General features: G+C 38.9%; 1 protein-coding gene across 2 annotated transcripts; it reads left to right on the plus strand.

Moving 5' to 3' along the window:
• Positions 1–152: 152 nt before the first annotated feature.
• aplf (aprataxin and PNKP like factor) lies at positions 153–22,913 on the plus strand. Of its 2 annotated transcripts, none has more exons than XM_053476511.1 (11): positions 153–277; positions 358–464; positions 3,225–3,296; positions 6,041–6,201; positions 9,336–9,519; positions 12,045–12,174; positions 18,286–18,557; positions 18,793–19,037; positions 20,393–20,524; positions 21,266–21,312; positions 22,218–22,913. In XM_053476511.1, exons 2-11 carry the CDS (start codon positions 363–365, stop codon positions 22,403–22,405), a joined length of 1,533 nt encoding a protein of 510 aa, XP_053332486.1. In that variant the 5' UTR covers positions 153–277; positions 358–362; the 3' UTR covers positions 22,406–22,913. The 2 variants fall into 2 exon arrangements, with proteins under 2 accessions (XP_053332486.1, XP_053332487.1); XM_053476512.1 differs by having other exon boundaries at positions 170–277; positions 362–464.
• The last annotated feature ends 2,860 nt before the right edge of the window (positions 22,914–25,773 follow it).

The raw sequence follows: 25,773 nt of genomic DNA on the forward strand, positions 1-25,773 counted from the left end.
TAATCGAATTAAAACTGTATGAAAATAAATAAATACAATAAAATGCTTCAATATTTGTGATTACAACATTATATTGACTGTTTATTTAACTTTTGCTTAAGTAATAAATAAAATTAAAAAACCGCTCATGCGCATGCGTCCTGCGCTACCCGGAAGTGTGTGCCAAAACGTGCAAGAAGGAAGGCAGTGTTCTGCTGCTGAGTATAATAATAACAATAATAATATATTTTTATGTTTTCTTAAAATTAAAATTACAGATGCAAAACTGATCGAACAGGTAGGACATTGGTTTGTTTTGTAAATGTTATTGTCTTTTAATGTCTTTCAATGATAAATATTGTAAAATAAATGCTTTAGTCAGAATGCCAGGCTTTAAGTTGGAGCAGGTGGATGGAGAAGGAGAAGGAGAGCACATTGACCTGCCTGATGGAGACTCTGTGATTGGGAGAGGACCATTTCTACACGTGAGTGTCTACAGTAGTACTATTACTATTTATTACTACAGAGGCATGAAGCTGATGAGCCACACCATCAGGTTATGAGGTTAAGAGTAGTTGGGTGACAAAACTGCGAGCAGCTGTACAGCTTCATTTCAAGAAAGGGCACTCCAGAGATGCCAGGCTTTGCTTTGAGAATGCTGATGGATAGAGAAGGGATAGGGAGGGTCAGAAAGAGTTGCATTGTGTATTTGTAGATCTAGACAGGCGGATAAGTGCCCAGAAATTAACTGTGGTATTGCATGAAGAAGTCAGAAGTGCAAGGTGGTGCAAGAGATATCTACAGCGGAACCTCCGCATACAAATTTAGGTGAAATTTCGTTATGCGAAACGCATTTTCCCATAGGAAATAATGTAAATGCAGCTAATCCGTTCTTGCTGCCCTAAATCATTGGAAATATTACCAATTTTCAGTCATATTCTTGCATATAAAAACCATTAAAACATTTAAAAAAGACATGTAAATTAAGTAAAATATGAATTAAACAAACGTTAAATCTCACTAAACCTTTATTTATGATTCCTATGACACCGCCTGCTTTAAAAACCAAAAGTGAAAGTGGATCCTTTTTTTATTTCCTACCATCCTTGATGAAATTCATGGGGATGCATGGTGCTATTTGTTTAATAAATCTTGCACAAAATGCAAAACTACCCACCAAAAAATATGTAAACTCCCTTCCTCTAACGCAAACAAGTTTCGAACGGCTACTGGATATATGCGCAACTGAGTCGGTCGCTTGTATGTTGAAAATGCTTTTTATGCTGAGGCAAATTTCTTACAAAATTTCCAGTCCCATCATGAAAATTTGTGAGGTTATATGTATGGTGCAGTAACACTGTACCAGGACAGCGTTACAGCAGTGAGGTGTGCCATAGGTACGACCGACTGGTTTAAGGTGAACGTACTGTAGGTATGCACCAGGGATCGGCTCTCATCCCCTTTCTGTTTGCAGTGTTGATGGACAGATTGACGGATAAAGTTAGACAAGGGTCCTCATGGACTATGATGTGTGCGGATGATATTGTGATCGGCAGCGAAGCTAGGAAGCAGGTTCAGATGAGTCTAAAGAGGTGGATGGATGCACTGGAGAGAAGAGGAACAGCAATGTTCAACGATGTCGACAGGTAGCAGAGCTGGAGGTAGTGGAGCTAAAAAGGTTGCAATTTGCTTTGGGAGTGACAAGAATGAACCGGATTAGGAATGAGTATATTAGAGAGACAGTACTGGTAGGACGGTTTGGGGACGAAGTTAGAGAGGACAAATTAAGACGGTTTGGACATGTGCAGACACGGGATGAGGAGGAGTAGAATGTTGGAGATGGAGCTGCCAGGCAGGAGGAGAAGAGAAAGGCCCAAGAGCAGGCTTATGGATGTGGTAAGGGAGGACATGCAGGAGGCTGGAGTGACAAAGGAAGATGTGTTAGACAGAGTTACATGGAAACAAATGGTCCGCTGTGGCGACCACTAACAGGAGCAGCTAAAAGAAGAAGATTATCATTCAAGATGAAAGACTGACCTGGCGTGCACATATTAGTGTTTCTCCTGCTCTAACCCCCTGAACACACCTGATTAGTACTAATCAGCTCCTTAGCATCCCTTCTTGAGCTGAGCTTGATAAATGTCCAGGATCCATGGATTTGGTTGTGATTTTTTTTGTTGAGAACAGGTGCTCCATCATGTCAACTTATGAAAATCATAATTTCAGTGTTTGAACAATAACTTTAAAATTGTGGATCAAACTTTCACTTTCGATTGGCCAAGTAAAAAAATATTCTTTTGTGGTAATTGCAAACTCAGTCCTCTAGGTGGCACTGTGTGTCTCAGGACTGGCCAGAGAACACTGTTCAGGAAGGCTTTTACGTTTTAAATTCATCATTGTTTTGAAATTAATTAATTTTGGTTTAAAAAAATAATAATGATAAAAATTTAAGTTCTCTAAAAGCTGTGGTGTAATAGTAATTTAACAGCCTTAATTAACTTCCCTGACATTTACATCTGTCATCATTTACATGGCCTTTCAGTACACTTTGTCCATTTGTCAACAAGTTTTTGTATTCCCTCATTTAAAAATAAAATTTGCTGAGCTGTGAGACACTGTCTGCAGTTCTGTATTAGAAGTGAATCTTTGTCCTCGTAGGGTTGCTTTCAGGGGACCAAACAGGTAAAGGTCTAATAGGGCGAGGTCTGAGAGTATAGAGTCTGCTACTATCAGTCCACTGTGTTTAATCTAAGTTTAGTCTTCAGCTCTTCAATAAGTGTCTCACTGTAATGAGCACTGCATCAGCAAATGTTGAACCTTTTTTCCTATGACATTCCAATACTTCTGGCCCTTAAGGATCCCAGAAAACCGTAAGCACTGATGAATTCTCCAGCTGATGGTCGACTTTTGAACATTTTTGTTTCTGCAAAATTTCCACATGCTCATTTCTCTTCCGAAATAAGTCCACCGCAACATACTGTGTATGAACATAATCAGAAGTTCATAAGCTGTTAGCTTAGGGTTACTCTTTTATCTGTGAGACGAAGCATCAGGTAATCATTCTGTTTATTTTTTATTTATTTATTTATTATTTATTTATTTTTAATAAAGTCCATATTAACGATACTTCTGCTGTCCGCTTTTGTGACTGACGTCACGGTAGTCACCTGTTTGTATGTATATATTAATTTCTAATATATTTGCCATGAGGAGACTTGTCATACTTCCTGTCTCTCCTTCAACAGGTAAGCGATAAGCGAGTGTCCAGGAACCACGGGATTCTGCAGAACGTGGACGGACAGCTGCGGCTCAAACCCGTACGTGCTCCAGGACCCAACCTTATTTTTAGAACCTTATTCGTGACCTTTTTTGTGAAGGGTTTATTATGCCATGCTGGAGTGTCCGCCTGAGAGGGTCGGACATCAAACGGAGGACAAGATTAAAAACTCTTTGATGTCCTGCTCTCTCTCTCTCTCTCTTTCTTTCCCTTTGTCTTTCTGTTTCTGTCTGTATCAAGCTCTCTCACTCCTGTTCTCTCTCTCTCTCTCTCTCTCTTCCTGTTTCATGTCCATGTATGAAACCATATTGCCAAAGAGAAAAACAGTTATTAAATTTAGAAAGTGTATATTAAATATTATTTTAAAAATAGAAATTAAACTTAAACTAGCCTAAACTTTTTCAAATCTCTCCATCTTTACCTTTTTTTCTCCATTTCTGTCTTTCCCTTTGTCTATTTGTCTCTCTTTCTCTGTATCTCTGTGCTATCAGTATATTTACAGTCAAGTGAATCAGTAATATGGTTTGTGTACTCGACAGTAAATGGCTTGTAAAAGATCACCGCATAAATATTTAACCGCTCTCATGTTCCTCATGTGACATTGTGTTTCTGTGTTGTCTTCGGGTTTTACGTTTCGGGGGAACTGTTCGTCCTGCCGATGAGATCAGCTCCATAATGGCGGCACGGGACTTCGAAAGCAGTTTAGCTGATGATTTCTCACGCATCCCTGTAGTGAATGTAATTTGTAGTTAAGAAGCAACACAGTGTCGTATGAGAAAGACTCACTAGATGGCGCTGCGTCATGTGTCAATGGAGCGTTTGAGCTCTTTTCTATCTCCAGGGCGCAGGATCTTATATGTCCTCCCTGTGGCCTCGTAAAAGCGAATTACCCATTTAAGTGTCATCGTAAAACAAGCGCCACGTCTACTAGCTACGTTTACTGGAGGATATTTCTTTAATCTTATTGCAGTCGTTCCGGTTAGAGGTTAACTGTTTACATGGACGCTGATGGGATTGGATAGGATGTGGGTTTTAATGTTTCAGGTTAGGTCAGGCGCCTCATCTTTTCCGGTAAATCCCGCCTTCCGCGTTATGATTGGTTAGAAGAATTCAGTCTTTAACTGTGATTGGTTAGACGCTTTACTACGTTCGAAATGTTGAAACCCAGTGGATAAATGTAAACACTGGCGAGTCGTCCTCGAGGAACGTAGAAACTCATCACGTCCCCCAATGTTACCCCCCCGCCCCAAAAAAATGGCACCATTTGGATTTAACCAAGTAAATAGGTACGAGCCTCCCATTGTTTAATTACTTATTTCTCATTTCTTAAACAACTATTTTAAATGCCGCTAAAATTGGATAAAGAAAAACAAGAAGCGTTAAAAAATAATAATCGTGATGGGAGATCACTTAAATCCTTCTATTATCTTTGGGGCCATTTCGACCCTATTTTTAAAGTCTCAAAATAAATTGTTTTGCTTCATATTCAGTGACTTTTATACATAAACTTGGGTAAGAATTTTAAATATGATAATTTTCTGGTGGTGGAAATTGCTGGGGGTCAAATTGACCCGATGATATTAAATTTGACGGTAACAGGGGGGTTAAACTCTTAGTGAAATCAAATTGTACAAATAAAAACAACAGTAGAACTCACAGCTATGTTTAATAGTGAAAGTAAGGTGCGCATAATGCGAAGAGAACCCGAGGGACTGGGACTAAACAGCTGTGTAGCCTGAAGAAAAGCACTTATTAGTGAGACTAATCAGAAAAATTAAAGACTTCACTTTGCTAGGGAACATAAATGTCATGTGGTCTGAGGGGTCCAGAGTGATGGGGCATCAGGGTAAGAAGCGATCAATCCTGTGGAGGCAGTGTCATGATCTGGGGTTGCTTCGTTAGCTAAGTTATGTGGCCAAAAAATGAAGTCAGCCGACGACCTGAATGTACCGAATGACCAGGTTTTTCCTACATTGTTACCTCACGAAATCATTGGATTTTTTTCAACAAAAGACAACAAAAGACAACAAAAATCCTGGCTTTCCTACAATTCATCAGAGAGCATTTCAGGGAGCATGAAACATCATCATCACACGTGGATCGGCCGTCACAGAATCCAGACCTCGACCTCATTGAGAACCTTTGAGACGTTCTAGAGAAAGATTTACTCAGCGGTCCGACTCTGGTCCCTCAATAATACAAAACCTTGTCGAGAAATTAACGTGACTCCGGACTGAAATTAATGTTATGAAAAAAGCGTTACAATTAAATATTACATTGTAAGCATTTATAAAAACAAAAAAAAATCTTTTTTTTTTTTCAATAGCATTTTTCATGTTTTGCCAAAGTGAGATGGAAAAGTTTTTATTTAGGCTAGTTTTTAGCGTCTGCCCGTTTTTAGTTTTACCTTTTTGTGTCTGCCTGCAAACATTAGCTAAACAAACACTGCAATGAGTTTAGTCAATAAGTCTGAAGATTTCTCTTAGTGATTTAATGGATTTTAAGGAAAATGATCATACGTCTAACTAATTCATCTGTGAAAATGTTCACTGAACACATGCTCCTGCTTCATCATTTAAAAAGATAAAATGTCCCAATACAAGATGTGAAGAACAAAAAAAACATAGTCGGCCTGAACAACTATTTCCCCACTGATGTTACGTCTTGAGTCGGGAAACAACTTTAAGGCTTTAAAACCTTTAAGGGTGAGAACTTTCAAATGGTGACCGAGATAGATTTCACTGCGTGAAGGGTTTTCTTGAACCTTTACTATGTCCCCTGCAGACGCACGTGAACCCCTGTTTCGTTCAGACGTCCCCGGATGCAGTCTCGGAGCCGCTAGAGAAGGACAAATGGCACCGCCTGAGGGACGGCGAGATCTTCTCCCTGCTCCCGGGGAAATACATCTACAGAGTGCATGCTGTAGGAGAGGAAGGAACACCCAGGTAACGCTTACAGTCGAATACACACGCTTTAATCATCATCTCATGCTTTTATTCTGGATCAAAAAGTCTTTTTAGCTCCCAATAAAGGACTTGTTCGTATTCTGAGATTAAACAAACTGAATAAAGTTCTGCTTATCTCATCAGTCAGCATGATCTGGTATTCAGCTCATGCATTAAATGTTCTTTAAAGTGAGCTTGTGGTAATAAGCCGTTTTCCATCCGCTGGCATGTTTTTTTTTTGTTTGTTTTTTTTGTAGAATTTGCTGTTCCTGTGACAGTATTTCGTAACCGAGATTCCCATGAAATTCCCATCCATCTCCTTCTCCTCCTCCTCCACCTCCTCCTCCTCCGCCTCTGTTTTTTTTTTCTTTTTTGTGGATTTTTTTTAAGCGTCATGGCCATGCTCACACTCTGAGATTCAAATCAAGAACTTTGTCAGGAAATTTGTCATCAGTCATCTTGTGACACTAAACAGGCAGCCATCCAACCCTGCAAAAACTTTAGATTTCACGGAGATCGCCCCCAGACACCAGTAACAAAAACATGTCAAAAAGAAAAACCCACACATGTCAATAACACTATTCTAAATAGAAGCCTAAATGTTTTCACTCCTGGAACAGCAGGTTGTATTTTACTCTGAAAGATAAAGCTCAGGGTCCGAGCACAGGATACAGCGCCCCCTGGAGCAGACAGGGTTAAATGCTTTTCTTAAGGGCTCAACATGGCAAGTTTGGTGGTCCTGGGACTTGAACCCCTGAGCTTCCAAACAGCAAAGCTAAGCTTTCCCTGTATTTGACCTGTGTAATAAAAAACAAAAAAGCGTAATGTGTATCAGTTATAAGTTTGCAGTTTCAGTGATTTAGATAGCTGATTATTTGTTATACACTCTATTCTCCAGATTTGTTTGTACAGTTGTGTGTTTTTATTATTTTCCAGTTGTTGTCTGTGTGGGTTTCAACCAAAATTCTATAATTTCTAATATTTTTTGCACATGAATTGTTAATTTTTTGTGCTGTACGTGGACCAAGTTGGGGGACACAAACTTGTGCACTTACATTACAGGTAGTCCCCGATTTACAAACATTTGAGTTACAAAATTTTTTACAGATACGGATGGACCGCGGTTCTATTACAGAAGTAGCTTATGTGTATTGTACAAAAAAATAGACACTGCAGTGCACGATACCACATTTACAATTATATACAATATTCTCAGTGTGTAAGTGAATGTAGAAAATGTCTAAAGTCTGGTATATTGTATGTGTGTGAGTGTGGGGGTACAGGAGAAATGAGTCAGACTCACCGGTTTCAATGAATCAGTCCAGGAGCACGATGATAGGAAATGCCTATTTTGGAAACTCCTCAACAAAACAGAGTTCACAGTCCAATACAGTGGAAAACAGCTCTGAGACAAAAAGGCATCTGGGATTCCCCTCGCGATTTATAGGTGCAGGGGCAACACTGCTACGTTTCACTGTAAGATTAATTTCCTTAGGCGCGGTTACAGTATTTGTCACATAATGGCAGTGTGGGAAATCGGACAGAGATTTAGTCAAGTGGATTGGTCTGCGTTACTATGTTTATTCGTGCCAAAGGCATGATAGGCGGGTATATTCATGGACCGTCATGGACATTTTCACAGATGAATTTGTTAGATGTATGTCACTTTGTCGGACTTAAGAACAAATCCGACTTACAAACGTGCTCCTGGATCTGAACTTGTTTGTAAGGCGGGGACTACATGTACTGTGCAAAAGTCTTGAGCCACTCCTCATTTCTTTATATTTTGCTTGCAAAGAACCTGGCTTTCTTGTATTTTAATGTAGTCTTGGGGCTTCCTGAAAAACTTTTTTCGCTTCCATTGTGAACTAATGTATGTATCATTCAAGCATAAAAAAATCACCTAAGTTAAGGCATGACCCAGTGAGAAACAGGTGCAGATGATGACCGATGATCAGGCCGGTGATTATTAGTACACTGGTGATGCTAAATGCTGAGTGGTTGGAACAGACGAAAGGGGAAATGAGGTCACTGCTCAGGTTTGTTACATAAACAACATATTTAAAAAAAAAAAAAAATTTATGCACTTTGCAGTCTGTTACAGTAAAATATATTTGTTCCCATCGCTTTAATTTAATATACATTAATTAATAGAATTTAATACAAAGAAATGAGGGAGTCTAGACTTTTGCACACTATTGTAAATATAGTGTAGAATACATGATCACAATTATGCTACAATCCTTATCTCCAGCCCTGTTGTTTCAAGTCGCTTTAAAAATCTTTTAATGGATTTAATTAAACATTAGTTAAAGCCCAAGTGCATGTTTATCATTAAGCGCAGACACACTTCCTTCAGCTGAGAGTCGTTTACATTCAGCCATCAGTCACTCAGGCCTTCATCGTCCTCGTCGGCAAACGAGTCGCGCCCACGTGGGCACGGGAGAAACAAATGATGCTAATTTGTTCTGTAGTGCATTGATGTGGGAGTGATTCACGGTGCTGTCATTTGCATGCATTAAAAAGTCAAAGCGGGCGTGTGTGAAATAATATAATTAAACCATCGCTCACGTCTTCCGTAGAATCAGACTGAAAAGGTTATGAAAAAAAATATTATATCCTCATATTGTATATAAAGAACTTTTCAGTTTTAGGTGATTCCACCCTGTGTGTGTCCTACATGTAGTACTGAAGTGTTTATGCATGTGAACTATTTGAAATGCATGAGATCTTTCTTTTATTACAAGATGCAAATCTAGTGGATTATATTGGATGAAGGCTCCTTATAAGGTTCTAGATGTGTAGGCTGTAATATTAGATACATCTGACAAGCAAAAGACGCTCCGTCTAAGACCGGGATTAAACCAAGCACCCGATGTCCTCGCTGAAGTAAATGTCCTTTTTTTTACTTGTTTGCTTGAGCTTAAACGCAGGGGAAATAAATCAGATTATTTTTTTCGCCAGTCCGAACTACATAGTGCAGGCTCCTGGCAAATCCGTGCGTAATTGAATTCTCATAGAGCGAAAACCCCGAAGTCCTGAAGTTCATCACATGATGATTTGTAAAAGTCGTGAAATTTTTAAGGGGAAGAAACTCAGAAAGCACATATTTGTATTTTTTTTTATCGCGACAGGAACAGCCAAGGTTTCGAGGAAGCGAAGGAGGAGGAGGAGACGACGGAGCTGAACTCGAAACCGCCCCGATCGTGTGAGGAGACGTTGGCGTACACCCCTCAGGCCGAGAGCAGCCCGTCTTTCACCTACGAGTCAAAGACGGGAGCCGAGACGCACACAGCGGGCCCTGCTGTCTGTAGTCAGGTGGGGATGAATGCTATCGTAACCGTTCGCTTTTAAAGGTGCGATAAGCAACATTCCAATGTTTGGCTCAGGTGCTTACACACCTCATTAGAAGATAATTTCTTAGAAAGGTGTGTGAAATATTTAGAGGCTGGACGCTTCATGTCCCCGTACATGTTGTTTGACTTTCGCTTTAACAAATATCACGATCTGTATCTCGGATCGTCAATAAGCCTGCCACTATCACAGAAGGATTTCTTCGCCATAACGCCCACGTAGCCGCTCATAAAATCTCCGGACGCTCGTCAGAACGTAATGTCCTTCGATATCTCAGCTAGCGTTCGTGGGGTTTTACGGCTCTTCGGTGTGCACATAATAGTTTTACCAAACTCAGATGGAAAATAAAAAGAAAAGACAAAAGCCAGATTGTTAAATTTTTTTTTTTATCTTCCCTGTTTTAGAGTATAACCCACAATCCCAATTATTTTTTACGAAAAACAGATAAACCCACAGTACCTGGTACACATTTTATATTTAAACCATCTAAATTATCAGAGGTAAAAGGTCTGTTAGACTGTCGAGCATGTGTGTATGGAGGATAAAAAAATATATACAGTATTGTTTTAGGCTGCCTTAAGGTAACTCGTGCTATGAAGTATCGTTTACTTCTAGCTAATAAATTTTAAGTAAATGCTTAAATGTTTAATTTTTCAGTCCAGACACTGGCGACTTAAAATACAGTACTGCCAAAGCCAGGATGGAAATTTGAATTATATAAGCCATGTAATTAAGCACGACGCTGGAACACTGGGAAAGAAAGGAAAATATGACTTCAATTAGTCAGGGGCTCATGGCATCCTTCCCATCCTTAATGTGTGTTTGGATACGTCTTTTGGCTCTTTTGAGGGTTTGGAAAAGCGCACTTTATGTAGTATTTTAGGTTTTTATGAGTCTGACTTGATTTGAGAATAGACCCATGCCACCGATCTGTACACCTGGCTTGGTTAAAAATGGTAGATTTTCTTCATTCGTGACCATTAATGGAAGTCATGTTGAAAGGTCCTGCCAGAATTAAGTATTAAAGATTGAAATGGATGTATGAGGGGCGTTCAAGTCAAACCTGGACTTGCGAATGAAGAGATTGAAATTACCAGAAGACTTAAAGCTTAGTACGGAGAGGAGACTCTTAGTTGCAGTAAAACATTCATACGGTGCAAAGGTTTCAAAGAAGGACGTACACCCGTGAACAACGATCCTGGATGAGGTGGCTGCGCACGTTCCCATGAACGCCGATCGAGTGGAACACCTGATCCTTGAGGATCGAAGGAAAACTTCATAAGAGACGTATCCTCCTGTGGGACCTGTAACACCAACACCACCTGCACATTACACAAACTCGGCTGGGAGTTATTAGGACACGTCCTCCTGTACAGTCCTGACATCACTCCAAGCCCTTTCCACATGTTTGGGCCGTTAAAGGAGTTCCTGGGAGGCCGGCGTTTCAAAGTCCATGAAAACGTTCTACCTTGTTGGTGTCCAAGCACTACTGAAACAATCGGATGAGTGCCTTAGTGTAGCAGGGGATTATATAGAGAGAACTTTTGTTCATTTCGACATTATTAGTTATTATTAAGGCTTGTTCAACAGTCATTATCTCTAATTAAAGACTGGATTTGTTCTTATAAACACCAGTTTTAATGCTAGGTTTATTATGCAGGCTTATTCCAACAGATGCCATCTGTTATAAGAGACACCTTCTGTCCAGTTTAGAATAAAACCTGTCGTACAGTTGGTTTATGCCAGTTTACTAGCTCATTGGAACGTTATGTCAACTATCACAATCTTTGAACTTTTATTAAATAAGTTATAATGTGTTATAACAGCCTTATGTCAATAGAAATCTGTGCTTGTGGACTTGATGTGAGTTTTGGCAAACAGGTCTTAATGACAACTAATGCCTGTTAAAAGAAACCTATTATGTCGGTTGGCATAAAGGCTGTATGTAGCCTTATGAACATCATCTTTAAATGTGTTATATAAGTAACAACATAAGGACATCATTTGTCTTAATTTATACATTCACTAAGGTGTTATAACCAGTGAAATTTAAGCTTACTTTGCTTAAGGCCCAGAAAACTTTGATAACATTTGTTATAGATTTATGTTTAAGTTGTTATGTAGCTTTATAACCACAGCCTTAATATAAAATTGTTACCAAATTGTTCAAATAAGAGTGCTGCTGGCTGAAGGGGAACATCATATGACACAATTTAGAGGCAGAAAATATCTATTATCATGTCCTCAAGGTCAAAGTAGCATCATAGCGGATTCATTAGGGTCTTATAAGCAGTCATTAAAGTGTCATTAATTTCCCTCATGATCCTGTAATAAAGATTATGATTTTTTTTTTATTTGATGAGGGGAAACACTAAACCTCCTTTGGTTATAGACTTACGTAGGTATAAAGTAGCTCTAAACCCACCCTCAAAAGTTTTCAGATGTTATTTGACTTCTTGTCTCTGTGTATGTGTGTGTATGTACTGTAGGCTGGTGCCGACTCTCTCCCTTCTTGTAAATCTAATGCTCCTGATCTTCTGACGCCTCGTAAAAAAAGAGTCCTTCCCGCCTGGATGATGGACGCCGCTCCTGCAGCCTCGAACACTCCGCCAGCGAAAGGTACCTGAAAGAGAACGTCTTGTCCATTCCAGAGACGCCTCGCATCGCTTAGTGGCCTTCCTCCCAGAGCCGACAAGGCTGTACAGGTTCGTCTGCTGTTTGCGGCAGACGCCCGAGTAGCAGCGTTCTGGCTGCGCTTGAGAGAGAAATGTCTGGTTTGATAGAAGAGGAAGGGATGTGGATGCAGATGTGCGCGTGGGAGGGGAATCTCCTAGCCAGGATCAGTGACTTGCTTAGTTTGCATTGTATTTCTAAATTTTTTAAATTTAGGTTTCTGTTCTTACACCATTTTATTTTGTTTAGTATTTTTCTTTTAATAGTTTCGTTCAGAAATGATGTTTCTGTCAAAGTAATCGGGTCGCATAGGTAATGGAAGGCTCTAAAAGCGGAGTAGGGATTCTCCTCGCCCGTAAGCGTCAGGTCGCATGGTGTTGGACATTATATTTCATTGTTTATTGTAGTGCTTATGAAATTATTATGTGGTGGCAAGGCAGTATTTTCATTCTACACTGTTCACCTCAGACGAAAGAGGTGTTTTAGTCATTTCAGTTTGTAAACCAATAAAGTTTTACGTGATGAAGGAAACGAAGAACTTAGCTTGAAGATATACAATCCTGCAAGGTGAAAAATTCAACTTGGAAATCTATACCAAGTTTTAACCCCTAGACGCCCCCCTCCCCCACACCATGTTTTACTTCTCAGGTTTGTCTGGTGGTTTTGTTGTAGCAGGAGACATCGATTGCAATTTGAACCTGGATAGATGCCTCCAAGTGGCAGTGGTAAAGTGCTCGCCCTATCATCCAGGGATTTGGTTTGGTTCCCGGGTGATGCGGTTCGGAGGAAACACGTGGTAGTCTTCGGCCCTCCCGGCTCAATGGTAGTAGCCTTAATGTGGGAGCCCCCTAGTGACGGGGAGAAATTGGCCACGACTAAATTAGGAAGAAAAAAAAAAAGAAAAAAAGAACCTGGATAGATGCTCTGGTGCTGATTTTTGTCATTTAAGGTGTCCTACAGTTTATCCAAAAAAAAGGAAAGAACATCAATAAAAACCACGTGCCATCCAGCACATCGGGTGATGGACACTATCCGTCAGAGCTATCCGTCGTTTCTGTGGCGGTTAATTAAGTGGTTTGGTGCCAGCACGATGCTTGATGAAACCAGAGTCCGAAGGAAACCCACCAAGCGAATTGGTGAGAACATGCAACCTCCATGCACACAGACCCCGAGGCAGGAATCGAACCCCGACCTCTGGAGGTGCAAGGCGGCAGTGCTAACCACTAAGCCACCGTGCCGCCCTTAAGGACAAACACAGCCAGCCCATGGGTTTGCAGGGCACACTTGGTGCCAGTCATAAGCCTGTATTAAAATGGGAAGGTTGCATCCAGAAGAGCATTCGGTGTAAAGGCTGTGCCAAATCTAAATGTGCGGGTCAGATGGTCCGTTTTGGTGACCACTAATGGAAGCAGCAGGAACAACAACAATAACATCATCATCATCATCATGATGGCATACTATTTTTTATCCTATCATACCTTCAACTTAAGCAAAAAAATTGGCTTTTAGATCCAAAATTTGTTTTGTTTATGTTTCTAAACACAAATTGATGTAATTCAAACCAAATAAAGATAAAACGTTTCGTATTGGATAGTCAATATTTAAGGCTCATGTATGAGGTTTACAAGTTCGTAAACTACATAGGTATAATGTACAGTATATAGTACCAATTAAACCTTTGGACACAAGTTTGTTTGGATTTATGTTGTATATTCTTGAACAATACTGGATTCATTCATTCTTTTTTTCAAAACCATGAAATAAGACATACGGCATTAGGTAATTGTAAATTGTAATTGTAACAGTCAGTTGTTCTTTTAATACTTAAAGGTCAGCTGTTCTAGAAACAGTTTTTGTAAGAACAGTATTGTGTCGAGTGCAGTTGCAAAACCCATCAGGCACCATGATGAAACTGTCTCTGATGAAGATCATCCCAGTAAAGCAAGACCAAAACGTTACCACTGCTACAGAGGAGAAGTTCAGAGGCTGGTAGAGTCACCAGCCTCAGAAATCACTAATTAACAACCAGCACCTCAGATTAGAGCCGTTATGAAGGATTTACAGATCAAAAGTAGCAGATACATCTCAATATCAACTGTTCAGAGAAGAACAAAAGGGAATCTTGCCTGGTTTATCATGAGAAGCTCTGGTTTCATTGTTGCCTAAACCTGGTAAACCTCGTAACTAATGAGAACACATAAAACCGTTTAATAAAAATTAAAGAAAGTGGATTTTTTTAAATTGTTTTTCAAAATCGTGGCCAAAAGACTACAAAAATATTACCTTAGGGAATTACTAATGACCAGAGTGGCTTTATATCAGACAGACCTGGATTGCGCAATGTCAGAAGACTGTTGATTTTTTTATTACCAGGAGGGAGAGCCAGACACTGCTTTAACGTCACTGGAAAGCTTCAGGAAAGTATAACGGCTTATGCAACATCTTAAAGTTTTTTTTTCTATTAGATTTCTTTCTTTACATATTCAATTGTAGGCATAAATAATTACCAAATTAAATTCCTCACGTGTGTACTGTATGTGTGTGGGCAAGGGTACTTTACTGATTATATGATCATGTGATCCTTTAGTCATTGCAGTGTGTTCTTCCAAATTATTATAGCACTACACATACACTATATCGCTTTATTAGTAGATGATGTTTTACAGTTTGGAAACTCCATTCCAGCTCTTCATAATGTGATTTACTTATTACTTCAGGATACAGAGTAAATCAAGATAAGCCTTCCATAATGCTGCTAAACACATGGGAAGGAAATAAAACTGGAAAATGTATCACAGTTGAAGACAGTTGACTGTTTTATGTACTTGGGAATAAACATATTGCCTCAGGTTAGATATATATATGCTATCTGACGTTAGTTCCATTTCCTACCTTTGGTTGACTCGATCTCTGCTTCCATAGCAGGTTGTTCAGTTCTGTGCAAACTCTTCTCTGCTTTATACTTTGCTTCCAACCAGTTTTTTTTTATTTTTTTATGCCGTCTTGAGAATTAGTTCGCCAGGCCTCCTGAAGGACTTATTTTGGATCAAATTTTTTTGTTGTTTGTTGTTTCCAGTGGGAAACTGGTGTAGATGATGACAGACGTTCAGGCTGGTTATTATTAGACTGTTGAGTGGTTGGAACAGACGAGAGGGGAAATGAGGTTGCTGCTGAGGTTGTTACATAAACATTAAGTAAATATTTTACCTACAGTACATTTTTGAAATTGTTAAACTGACACCAACTCTTTATCAAGTACAGAGAAACCTCAGATTGCGGGTGACACGGTTTGCGAGCGTTCCACAAGAAGGGCAAAGATTTTTAATAAATTTTGACTTGGAAAACAAACAAGTCTTAGTTTATGAATGTGTGAAAGAGTGGACGAAGGGTAACTGTGTAAGACGAGAAGGGGGAGAGGGGGAGGGGCTCCTTACTTTAGCTTCGCACTCACACACACACATGCACCAGCGTCTGTGCGCACAAACGGAAACACTTATCTGTCGGGATTTATTTTTAGTCTTTTTTTAAAGGTAAAGTGCAAGTTAATTTGTTTTATTTTTACTTTATATTTTTTATTTTTATGAATTTATTTTTTGGGATGTGGAACGAATAATTTGAGTTTCTATTATTTCTTACAGGAAAATTAGATTTGGTTTACAAGTGTTTTGGAACACGAGCCCACTTCCGGAACGAATTATGCTTGTAATTCTAATTTGTAATTAAATCAGATTTCTGATAGATGCCCCAGTACCAACAGTAGACCAGCGCTTCTCAAACCTAACATTCAAAGGACTGAGTCTGATTTCTATTCAAGGTTAAGGTCAGGAACAGCTGGTAATAAGCAAATGACGTTTATTAAACTCGCTTATAACTTACAAGCAACGTAGATAACGAAGCACTGCATGAAGTGATTTTTATCTCAAAACTAAATAAACAAAAATAGGCATGTAGAGTAAGTGCAGTGGTAAAGGGCTCGCCCTATCATCTGGAGATTGCTTTTTCGATTCCCGGGTGGTGACGCAGCCGGGGTTCTGGAGAGTGCTGATTGGCCGAGCTCTCTCAGAGGGGAGGGATGGGAGGAACTCTGCGCCTTCGCATCGATCACGTCTCTACAGCCAATGACTGGTAGAATTAGCCTTAATGTGGGAACCACGCATGCAGTAGTGAGCCAATCAGAGCTCCTTCCTCAGCCAGAGACCCAGCGGGTGAAGCTAAATTTCTTTTACAGAGACTCGTCACATCGACTGATGTTAAACATGATCTAAAAATATTGATTTGTCCTATTGAACGGACTGTCAAAGTCTCATTCCTATTTGAAATTCGTCGGGCCGGATCGGGACCAGACTGTTCAGATTGAAGTGTTTATATGCTGCATTTTTATTGGGTTATTATTGGCATTATTAGTGGAATATGAGGGTCCATGTCAATCCACCTAGCGATGATTAATTTTTCAGATAAATCTCCTCCTTCATGGAAACACATTACTTATTACTCGGCTACGCTCTACACTGCCATTTCCTCTGTACAATATATATGTGCAATATAATTCAGCAAAAGTGAATAAAATATAAAAAAAATTAATAAAGCCGAGTAGTTTCATATGCGATTTCTGTTTCTTGGTTAGCTCGATATGGGGTACCACTTTTTTTTTCCTCTCAAAAAGAAGAGCGGATCTGGGTTACGAGAAAAGAAATAAACTAAATGCCTGAAACGGCTTTAATGCACATTCATAACTTCACTGTGTTTTAAAACCATTATCATTAATGTCACTGTGGCCTTTTAGAGACATTTTTCTCATTCAGTAGAAACTGTACAGAGATTCTCTAGTGGAAGACACTTGGTGCTCCTTTGTAGGCTGATAAATCCACATTCTGTCAACACCGGCTTTCATAACCACCGAGGTTTCTTTTTCACGCTGAGACGCTCCTCGTTTTATGCTTTTTTTCTCTCCATTTTTTTCCACTCTCCTTGATCTGTCTCGTGCTCAAGAAGTTATCCAACCAATTGCTTTTTTTCTTCCCGACTGCTCTTTTAAGTTTAAACCTCGCTAATGAGACTCCAAGGTCTTCAAGTCCATATAAATAAAAGAGAGATTTTGTCTGTACTGCACATTGGTTAGAACTCGCTCTTTCAATAATATCTTTACATTTTATACATTGGAGGACGAGGAACCAGTCTTAGAAAAAAAAAAATCTGTCTGTACATTTGTATGTCTGTATGTCTGTATGTCTGTCCTGCCAGATTTGGTCACAGCATCACGCAAAAATAGCTGGACGGAATTTATTAAAATTTTGCCAGTCCTTCAGTGTTCCTCTAAAAATAAACCTTCGCCATAAATGAAATAAAAATGTTGAGTAGTGGTGAAATTATTATCAGTTATATGGCAGATTAGAAACCGCAAGTTTTGACAGCGTACTGTGTGTGCGTCAAACTGTGGGCGCTTCCTTAATTAGTTGCTGGACAGAATTTAATGAAAGGACTTCAAGTTTAACCTGCACCAGGAGTGAAATCAAAATGCTGAGTAAAAGCGATGTCATAAACCGTTATATTATTATATTAACCGTTTTTTTACGCCACCCAAGAACACACAGCAGGCATGGTGTACAGAATAGACCTACTGTAATAGACAGAATAGACAGAATTCATTAAAGTGGCTGAATAATCATCCACCTTTCATGTTTACATGTTTATAAATAAATATTACACTAAAAGGATTTAATGAAATTAATATTAATGATAAGAATATTAATGTTCAAATAAATAATATGCACAATATGCAATATACATATACAAATATAGAAACAATATACGCTATATATATTGACTCTTGAAGAGTGTAAACGCATTAAGAGAAGTAGGAGTAGGTCCAGTAACTTTCCTTAAGGTTTTTGTGGTATCCGATGATTTTTTTTTTTTTTTCGCTCTTTTGCACTTTAAATTTTGTGCTGTGTGTGTGTGTGTAAGTTGCTGGTTCTGATTTAGAACAGGTATAATATTTTGATATTATAACTTTTTTGTTCTTTTTTTCTGTGATTTATGCTTTCGTCCAAATTGCAGCAAAACGCGCTCCAGTCCGAAGCACGTCTTCATCCAAACGCTCAGCAGGACCCAAACGACCTCAGCCTAGGGTGCCTTCATTATCAGGAGATGATGAAGAGAGGGAATGGGTTGAGGAGGAGGAGGATGATGAAGGATGCAGCAAGACTCAGAGAAAACGAGCGAGAAGGCAGAACAGGAAACAGGTTGAGGAGGAGGAGGAGGATGAAGGATGCAGCAAGACTCCGAGAAAGCGAGCGAGAAGGCTGAAAAGTGACACGGAGGAAAGCCAGGTACGGGAGATTTATGGATACCATGATTGATGTTGGTGCCGGACTTGCCAACACACTGAACAGTGCATTTCTAATCATCTGCAGAGGCAGTTGGCTTACACTAGTGGGATATAAAGATTTAAGAAGTTTGGTTGTTTTACATAAAAATACAAGGTCCAAGGTTTAATATGCGCTAGGTCTGGACACGGTGATCCTTTTGGGCACCAGTTAATTAAACTTGTTTGTTCTTTAACAGGAACAGGATCCGGTGCCAAAGTCCAACGTAGATATGCAACCAGATGAAAAATCCACCAAAACAGGACACAACGTAGCACAAAATGTGGAAGAAGAGGAGCAGGAAGAAAAAAGAGTGGGAGCCGGGGGCAGTCAGAGATCCCGGACGTTAAGTCTGGAAAGCTCAGGAAATTCGCAGACAAACGTGCGGCAAAAGGCAAAAACTCGGCACAGGACGCCGTGTCCCTTTGGTACCTCCTGTTACAGGTGCAAACTTTTTACTGAAATCTTACTGAAAAAACAAAAAGCAGAAATCTTGTCCATGTGATATTCCAAATGTTGTTGATGATAAAATTCCTCACTATGTTCAGTCATGCTGTTGTATTTTTTTTCAGGTTTAGGATAAAAGTTAAGATTTTTTACCCTTCTGTTCCTTTTTTGGTTGCAATCATACAAAAAATATTTAATGATAGAGAAATTGGCTCGATGGTTTCTGCATATATATATCAAAAGGACATTGTTCCTGATGCACTCTTTCATGTGTTTGATTTACTTCTTACAGCTGACTGATAACAAGCTGAGAGCACTTTGTCGTTCCCAGTCGTGTCCGTGGAGAATCCCACATGGCGTGGGACATCTTTTATCCATTAGGAGCCCTTCAGATCTTTAGGCTTGAAAGAGCGCTTGGTGTATCGCTTTAAGATGACGAATCTCCCAAAAGGCTCTCGTTAAAGCAAACTTTTTCACTGTTTCACTGTACTGCAAAGGATTTTAAAATCTTCCCACGAATCATTCTAACTAGCAGTAAGAGAGAGAGAGAGATATCAGTGTGATGCCATTTAACTATTTGTGCTTCATATGTTTTGGGGTAAAGATGAGGTGTGATGTGGTTGCTGCTACATTATGCTGCTACATAAGTAAGCTAAACATTGATGTCTTGAACAGTTTTGTCTTTACGTTGTTCATACACAAGTTTTATAAGATACAGGTAGTCCCCGGCTCACGGACATTCGGTGACATTCCGGTTCAATCAAAGTACTTTAGCTTACATGTATTATACAAAAAAACAGACACTGCAGTGCACCAGATATCAATATTTACAACTATATACCATATTTTCAGTGTGTAAATGAATGTATAAAATGTCTAAAGTCTGGTATATTGTATGTCTGTCTTGTAAAGCTGTTCTGATGGTGAATAATCCTAATTTTAGGACTCAAAGTCCTATTCGAATTCACAATCCTATACAGTGGAAAACAGCTCTGAGGCGCAGAGACAATACATTTCACAGTGAGATTCACTTCCTTAGGCGCGATTACAGTTTTTGGCCACATGATTGCAGTTTGGGGAAAGGGGACAGGTTTAGTCAAGTGGATTGGTATGCTTTACATTGTATATCCGTGTCAAAGCCGTATAAAACTCATGTTGTCTGGCTTAAAAACAAATTGGAATTAATTCGTACATTGTACATCAGGGACTTACCTGTACCTATCTAGCATAATCGTGCTTACTGTGTAACGTTAGATTTTCAGGTGCTTAGCAGCAATGTTGCATCATGTCTATGCGTGAGCGTATCATGTATACAAAAAAATAAAATAAATAAAAATCCACAATTTTCCCAGGAAAAACCCAGTCCACTTTCAGGAGTGCAGCCACCCCGGAGACAGTGACTACGAGGAAGAGCAAAACAACAAGGATGATGATGACGACGATGATGATCGGCCGGAGTGTCCGTACGGCACTGACTGCTACAGGTGGCTTTGATTAATGAGATATTCTACAGATATTTTTTTTAAATGTTAATTACTTGCTGACATTTTTACTGTAGAGTTTTACTTACTCGATTCCCGGCCAGGCTTGATTCCCGTCTCTGTGTGCATGGAGTTTGCATGTTCTCCATGTGCTTGGTGGGTTTCCTCCGGGTACTCCGGTTTCATCCCACAGTCCAAAGACATGTAGGTTAGGCTAACTGACGTTCCCAAATTGCCCGTAGTGTGTGAATGAGTGTGTGAGTGTGCCCTGCGATGGATTGGCACCCTGTCCAGGGTATTTCACGCCTCATGCCCTAAGCCTCCTGGGATAGACTCCAGGTCCCCACGACCCTGAATACAGGATAAAGCGGTATAGAAGATAAGTAAGTGAGAGTTTTACTTACTAGTACTGCAGTTTTTCAATTTTGATTTTATTTATTGAGGGGAAAAATGTAATTGCCCCCTAAAAGTAATAACTGGTTATGCCAAAGGCGCAGAATCAAGAACATTTCTTTGATGATCTGAATCATTTAAGTGTGACAAAAATGCAAAAAAACAAAAAATTCAGGAAGAAGGTGAATACTTTGTCACAGCAGTGTAGGTCATGAGTTTTTAATTATTTTGTTGCCCTTTAACCGAAATAAATTCCTCTGACCCTGGTGTTGTTTTGATTTGTCTTTCTACTTCTCTTGTACAAATTGTTTCTGATTAATTTTTACCTGCTTGTTTTTTTTCCCCCACCAGAAAAAATCCACTACACAAGAAAGAATACAAGCACACTAAACCTTCAGGTGTGTATTTCACACTTTAAATCTTCTAGTAATCCGTGTTAAAATATATCGCACTGTAATAAACACCAGACCCTGAATAAATTTTTTATACGGATTGGATCCGCCGCCAACTCGGGATGGATCATGTTCATGGGCGCTTGCCAAGCTCCGTCATCGGGGAAGGAGGGGTTGTTTAACAGGACGCAGTGATGCAGCGCTTTTATCTTACACATTTTCTGGCTGTCCACTTGAGACATGCCGGATTAGAAAATATCGAGCTTTCGTTAATTGGGCACTTTTTACAAGCAGTGATCCGAGCAGCCACTGAGGACGGGGTTGTAATTACTGGCCTGTGTTATTCACACCCACTTAGTTGACTCGCTTCCTTTTGGAATGCACATGATTCCACCTGGACTCGCTTCATTTCAGGGCCAGAAACTGTAGCTTAAAATAAACAAACCGTACACCACTGTTTCATCCAGGGTTTACCAAACCCACAACAAAATGTCATACACGAGATGAACCAAAATACCAGATACACTTAAGCTGTTCCAGACCTGTTATAGCACGCTAATCTCAATACCAGTCAGGCTAACTAGTAATCCTTATATATAGTTGGCTCTCAGTGCAATCCGTTCATGAATAACGCTCAAAAGATTTGTACTTAAACATCCTTGTATATTCAGTAAAGAGTAAATTATTGCCACTCTTGGATTGTTTGCGAACTGTATTGGTAAAAGTTCATTACTCATGCCAATTAGAAGCTCCTTCTGCTTTTTTTACTAGAGTTACATGACAGGAAAATGACACGCAGGATACAGATAATCCTGAGATCTCATCCAGCCATGCTCATTGTGAATGTCTGTCCTCTGGTCTAATGTAAACTTTAACTTTCATTAATATTCTTTTAAATTTTCCTTACTCAGCACCAGTTAATGATGACGATGACGAGGATGAAGACCAATATGAGAACAGCTTCATTAATGACGACAGCGAAGAAGAGGATGTGGACGAGGATTCCGACTATGTTCCCGAGTCAGAGGACAGCGGGAAGGAGGACATTAAACGGCTTCAGAAGGAAGCCAAAGCATTCATCAAGAAGAAAAAGAAGTAAATGGAGAAACAAAGAAATAATAAAAAAAAAGGTTCCATCTACTGCTCAGCACAGGTGAACTCTAAACTGGGCTAATCTAACGTGTCTGAGTTAGGGTGGAGGTGCGGCATCGAACTGTACATCTGCAGGAAACGGAAGGATGTCTTCTTCAGCATCACAAGAGTTGAATGTATTCTATTCTCCAAAGCGTTTCCAGATTTCCAGAAATTCTGAGCACTACACAGCCAGAGAGGTCTGTTTGGGTTTCAGGTCAGTCTGGACTCAAACGCAGGGATAAATTTAATCTGGTACTCCGCGTGAATGTTAATTTTTTTTTTCGTTTCTTTGTAGGTTTACACTAGTCTATATTAGAGACATTTTTCAAACTCTATTTGTGGCCTTAAAGTTTAACTTTTCATAGCAAGCACTTAGTTGTTCAATGCAGCAGATTTTTCCCCATTATATTTCAAACAATACTTGTTGTGAAATCTTTTTATAAACAAATTGTTCTTATCATGTGATCTTTTAATAAACTTAAATTCCAAGAATCTTCATTATGTGATACATCATTACTTTATTGCATAACAAGTAGCAATTTATTGTGGTGTAAATAAAATAAATTGCACTTTTTAGAGGCTTTTGGCTACCGTATATTTACAAGTTTGATATTTAGTATATCAGTATAAACGATAATACTTTATTACAATACTACCTTCAAATAGAGCCTTTGCAGTCACATGATCCACAATCAAAACATTCACCATTTTGTCTGGCAGTCATGTCTGCCTCGGATAACAACACCGTGCCCAATAATGATGAATCACTGGTTATATTGTACTGAACACATGACAAGGGCTCAAATAATGATGTATATTGAGAAACAGCATTCAATAAATATTATCCATTTTCCAGCTGTTCATTACAAAACTTCTGGGGACATCACACCTGGATATGGTGATATTTACATTTATTGCATAAGGTAAGACTTAGTATTAGAATTAGTAATTTAGTATAATTTAAGTTTTAATCACATGATTTACTTTAATTACTCATTTACTGTCCCGCTTTATCTTGTATACAGGGTCCTGGGGGCCAATCCATTACCAGAGGTGGAAAGTAATCAATTACATTGACTTACGTTACTGTAATTGAGTAGTTTTTTTGGATACTTCAATTTTTTTAAATAGTTTTTAAAATCTGTAGTCTTACTTTAACTTAAGTATGTTTTGTTTGAAGTATTGTACTTCGCTACATTTTAAAGCATATTTGTTACTAAGTAAAAAAAAACTAAAATTAAATAATTTATAGTGATTATAAAATAATAAAAATTGCACCCTGTGAAACACTGGACTCTTATGAAGAACCCCTGGCCATAACTAACTGACCACTTTGATGTTCAAGCACAAGAAAGGCAACAGCTTTGTTATACAAAGGTGTTTCTGCAATTAAAAACAACTAGTTTGAGAATTATATCCGCTTGTCTTTTTTGAACTACACTAAATTCCCCATCCCCCCACCCCACTGTTAAAAAAAAAAAAATTGGTAATTTTTTAATGAGCTATTTTTTTTACATTTACTTAAGTAGATTTTTATAATGGTAACTTTACCGAAGTAACAGAACTTTTACTTGAGTACAATATTGTATTTCTCTTTCCACCTCTGTCCATTACACGGCACACACAAGCATACACGATTTGAGAAAACGAATTAGCCTAATCTGCACCTCTTTGCACTGACACAGACCTGAGACGGGAATTGAACCTGGACCCTAGAGGTGCGAGGCCACGGTGCTAACCACTACGGCACATTTTGACATAATAAAAGGGTCACATAAGCAAAGGAATACCATAGGCACATACAGTATGATTGGGTGTTTTTTATAGTTGTTTCTATGATCGAAAAAAATATTAATAATATGAACATTTTGTGAGTCCATTATTATTTTAAATTTGCACATTCTAAAAGTAATAACTTTGGTTCTACGTGACGTAACTGATCGCACAGTTTGACGTCTAAAGGCTCTCCGATTAACACACACCGGTCGGGCTTCTATACGAGGAGTTCTTTTGTTGTATTTCCGGGACAGATCGGTGCGATTCCAGGTTTAAGGGTTAACAAAATCCACATTAGTCTGATTGATGTTGCTGTGTGATCTTGACTGCTATAGTTGCAGAAAAAAAAAGCTTGATGGTGTTATTACCCTTAATCAAATCAATTTTTCCTTTTGCTTATCATCTCCATGGAAACAGCTTGATGTGATAGCATTCCTCTTCTCTCTGTGGTGCATTTATTTAAAAAAAAAAAAAGAAAAAAGAAAAGAAAAAGTGAGGTAAATCACTTCCTTTTAAAACACATTTTTTATACACTTTTCTCTTTGTTCATTTAGGAAATTTGTATTTACTGAAACACACACACACACAAATTAAGTAGCAGTTTAAACAAAACGTTCTCAATCACTGATAGTCTGCTAGTTATTTAGCAAGTGGAATGCTAACTAGCAAGTAGGCTAAAGCTGCTCTATTTTTGCAGCTATTTATCTCTCACTAACACACAGGAAGTAAAATATAACTTTGTCAGTTGAACATCACAACTAAAACCTTAAACTGAATGTTTATTTACTGGCCATTCAGGATAAAGACCATAAGTTTGTTTTCTGAAGGATAATTGGTAGCGGTAGTAGCATTAGCTATCATCTTTACAATCATGCTAGCTAACTGAAGTGGCACTAAATGTATTACATTTTTATTTTTTTAAGAATTTAGTGTAAGAGACAAGTTTGTAGAATTGTAAGGCCATTTGGATATATTTTATTTTGGTGTGTTTTGGAGGATTTAAAGTCTCATGCCTGTTACAGCTAATTACAGTAGCTATAGTCTGGTGTGAATCTTTCGGTCACTCCCGTTGAGGGATCACCACAGAAGACCAAAGGATCCACACAACTCCCTGGTGTAGGTTTCACGCCAGAAGCCCTTCCTGGCCCAATCCTCCCATTTTATCCGGGCTTGGGACTGCCCCTGCATCCTGTGGCTGGGGTTTGGGCATCGGCTGGGAATCAAACCCGGACCTTCCACATGGTACGCGAGAAACCTACCACATAAATTATATTATTGTTATTATTATTATTATTCTGTCTATTTTTGTCTTATTTTTATGCTGCCATGTACACACTACATTAATACTTCTAATATTAATCTACTGTAAGCGGTAGTATATGATGATTCTTTGGTTTTAAACTACAGAACTGTCTAAGTTTCATACTGTTTTCAGTTATTTTCAACATTATTTCAGTCTACCTGAGCCTCTAATAACTGGACTCCATATTATCTTAAAAAACATCAGTTGTTATATTGAACTTTCAGCTGCCTAACACGGTATGACTGCAGCTTAAT

The sequence above is a fragment of the Clarias gariepinus genome, chromosome 18 (assembly GCF_024256425.1).
Source record: "Clarias gariepinus isolate MV-2021 ecotype Netherlands chromosome 18, CGAR_prim_01v2, whole genome shotgun sequence".
Lineage (NCBI taxonomy): Eukaryota > Metazoa > Chordata > Actinopteri > Siluriformes > Clariidae > Clarias > Clarias gariepinus.

What these genes read in the sequence shown, in the direction of transcription:
- aplf (XM_053476511.1), top strand. Translation starts at nt 363, where the DNA reads ATGCCAGGCTTTAAGTTGGAGCAGGTGGATGGAGAAGGAGAAGGAGAG. An exon ending in GGAGAGGAAGGAACACCCAG is followed by an intron (nt 6,202 to 9,335) that starts GTAACGCTTACA and finishes TTATCGCGACAG; the next exon opens with GAACAGCCAAGGTTTCGAGG. An exon ending in GCCCTGCTGTCTGTAGTCAG is followed by an intron (nt 9,520 to 12,044) that starts GTGGGGATGAAT and finishes TATGTACTGTAG; the next exon opens with GCTGGTGCCGACTCTCTCCC.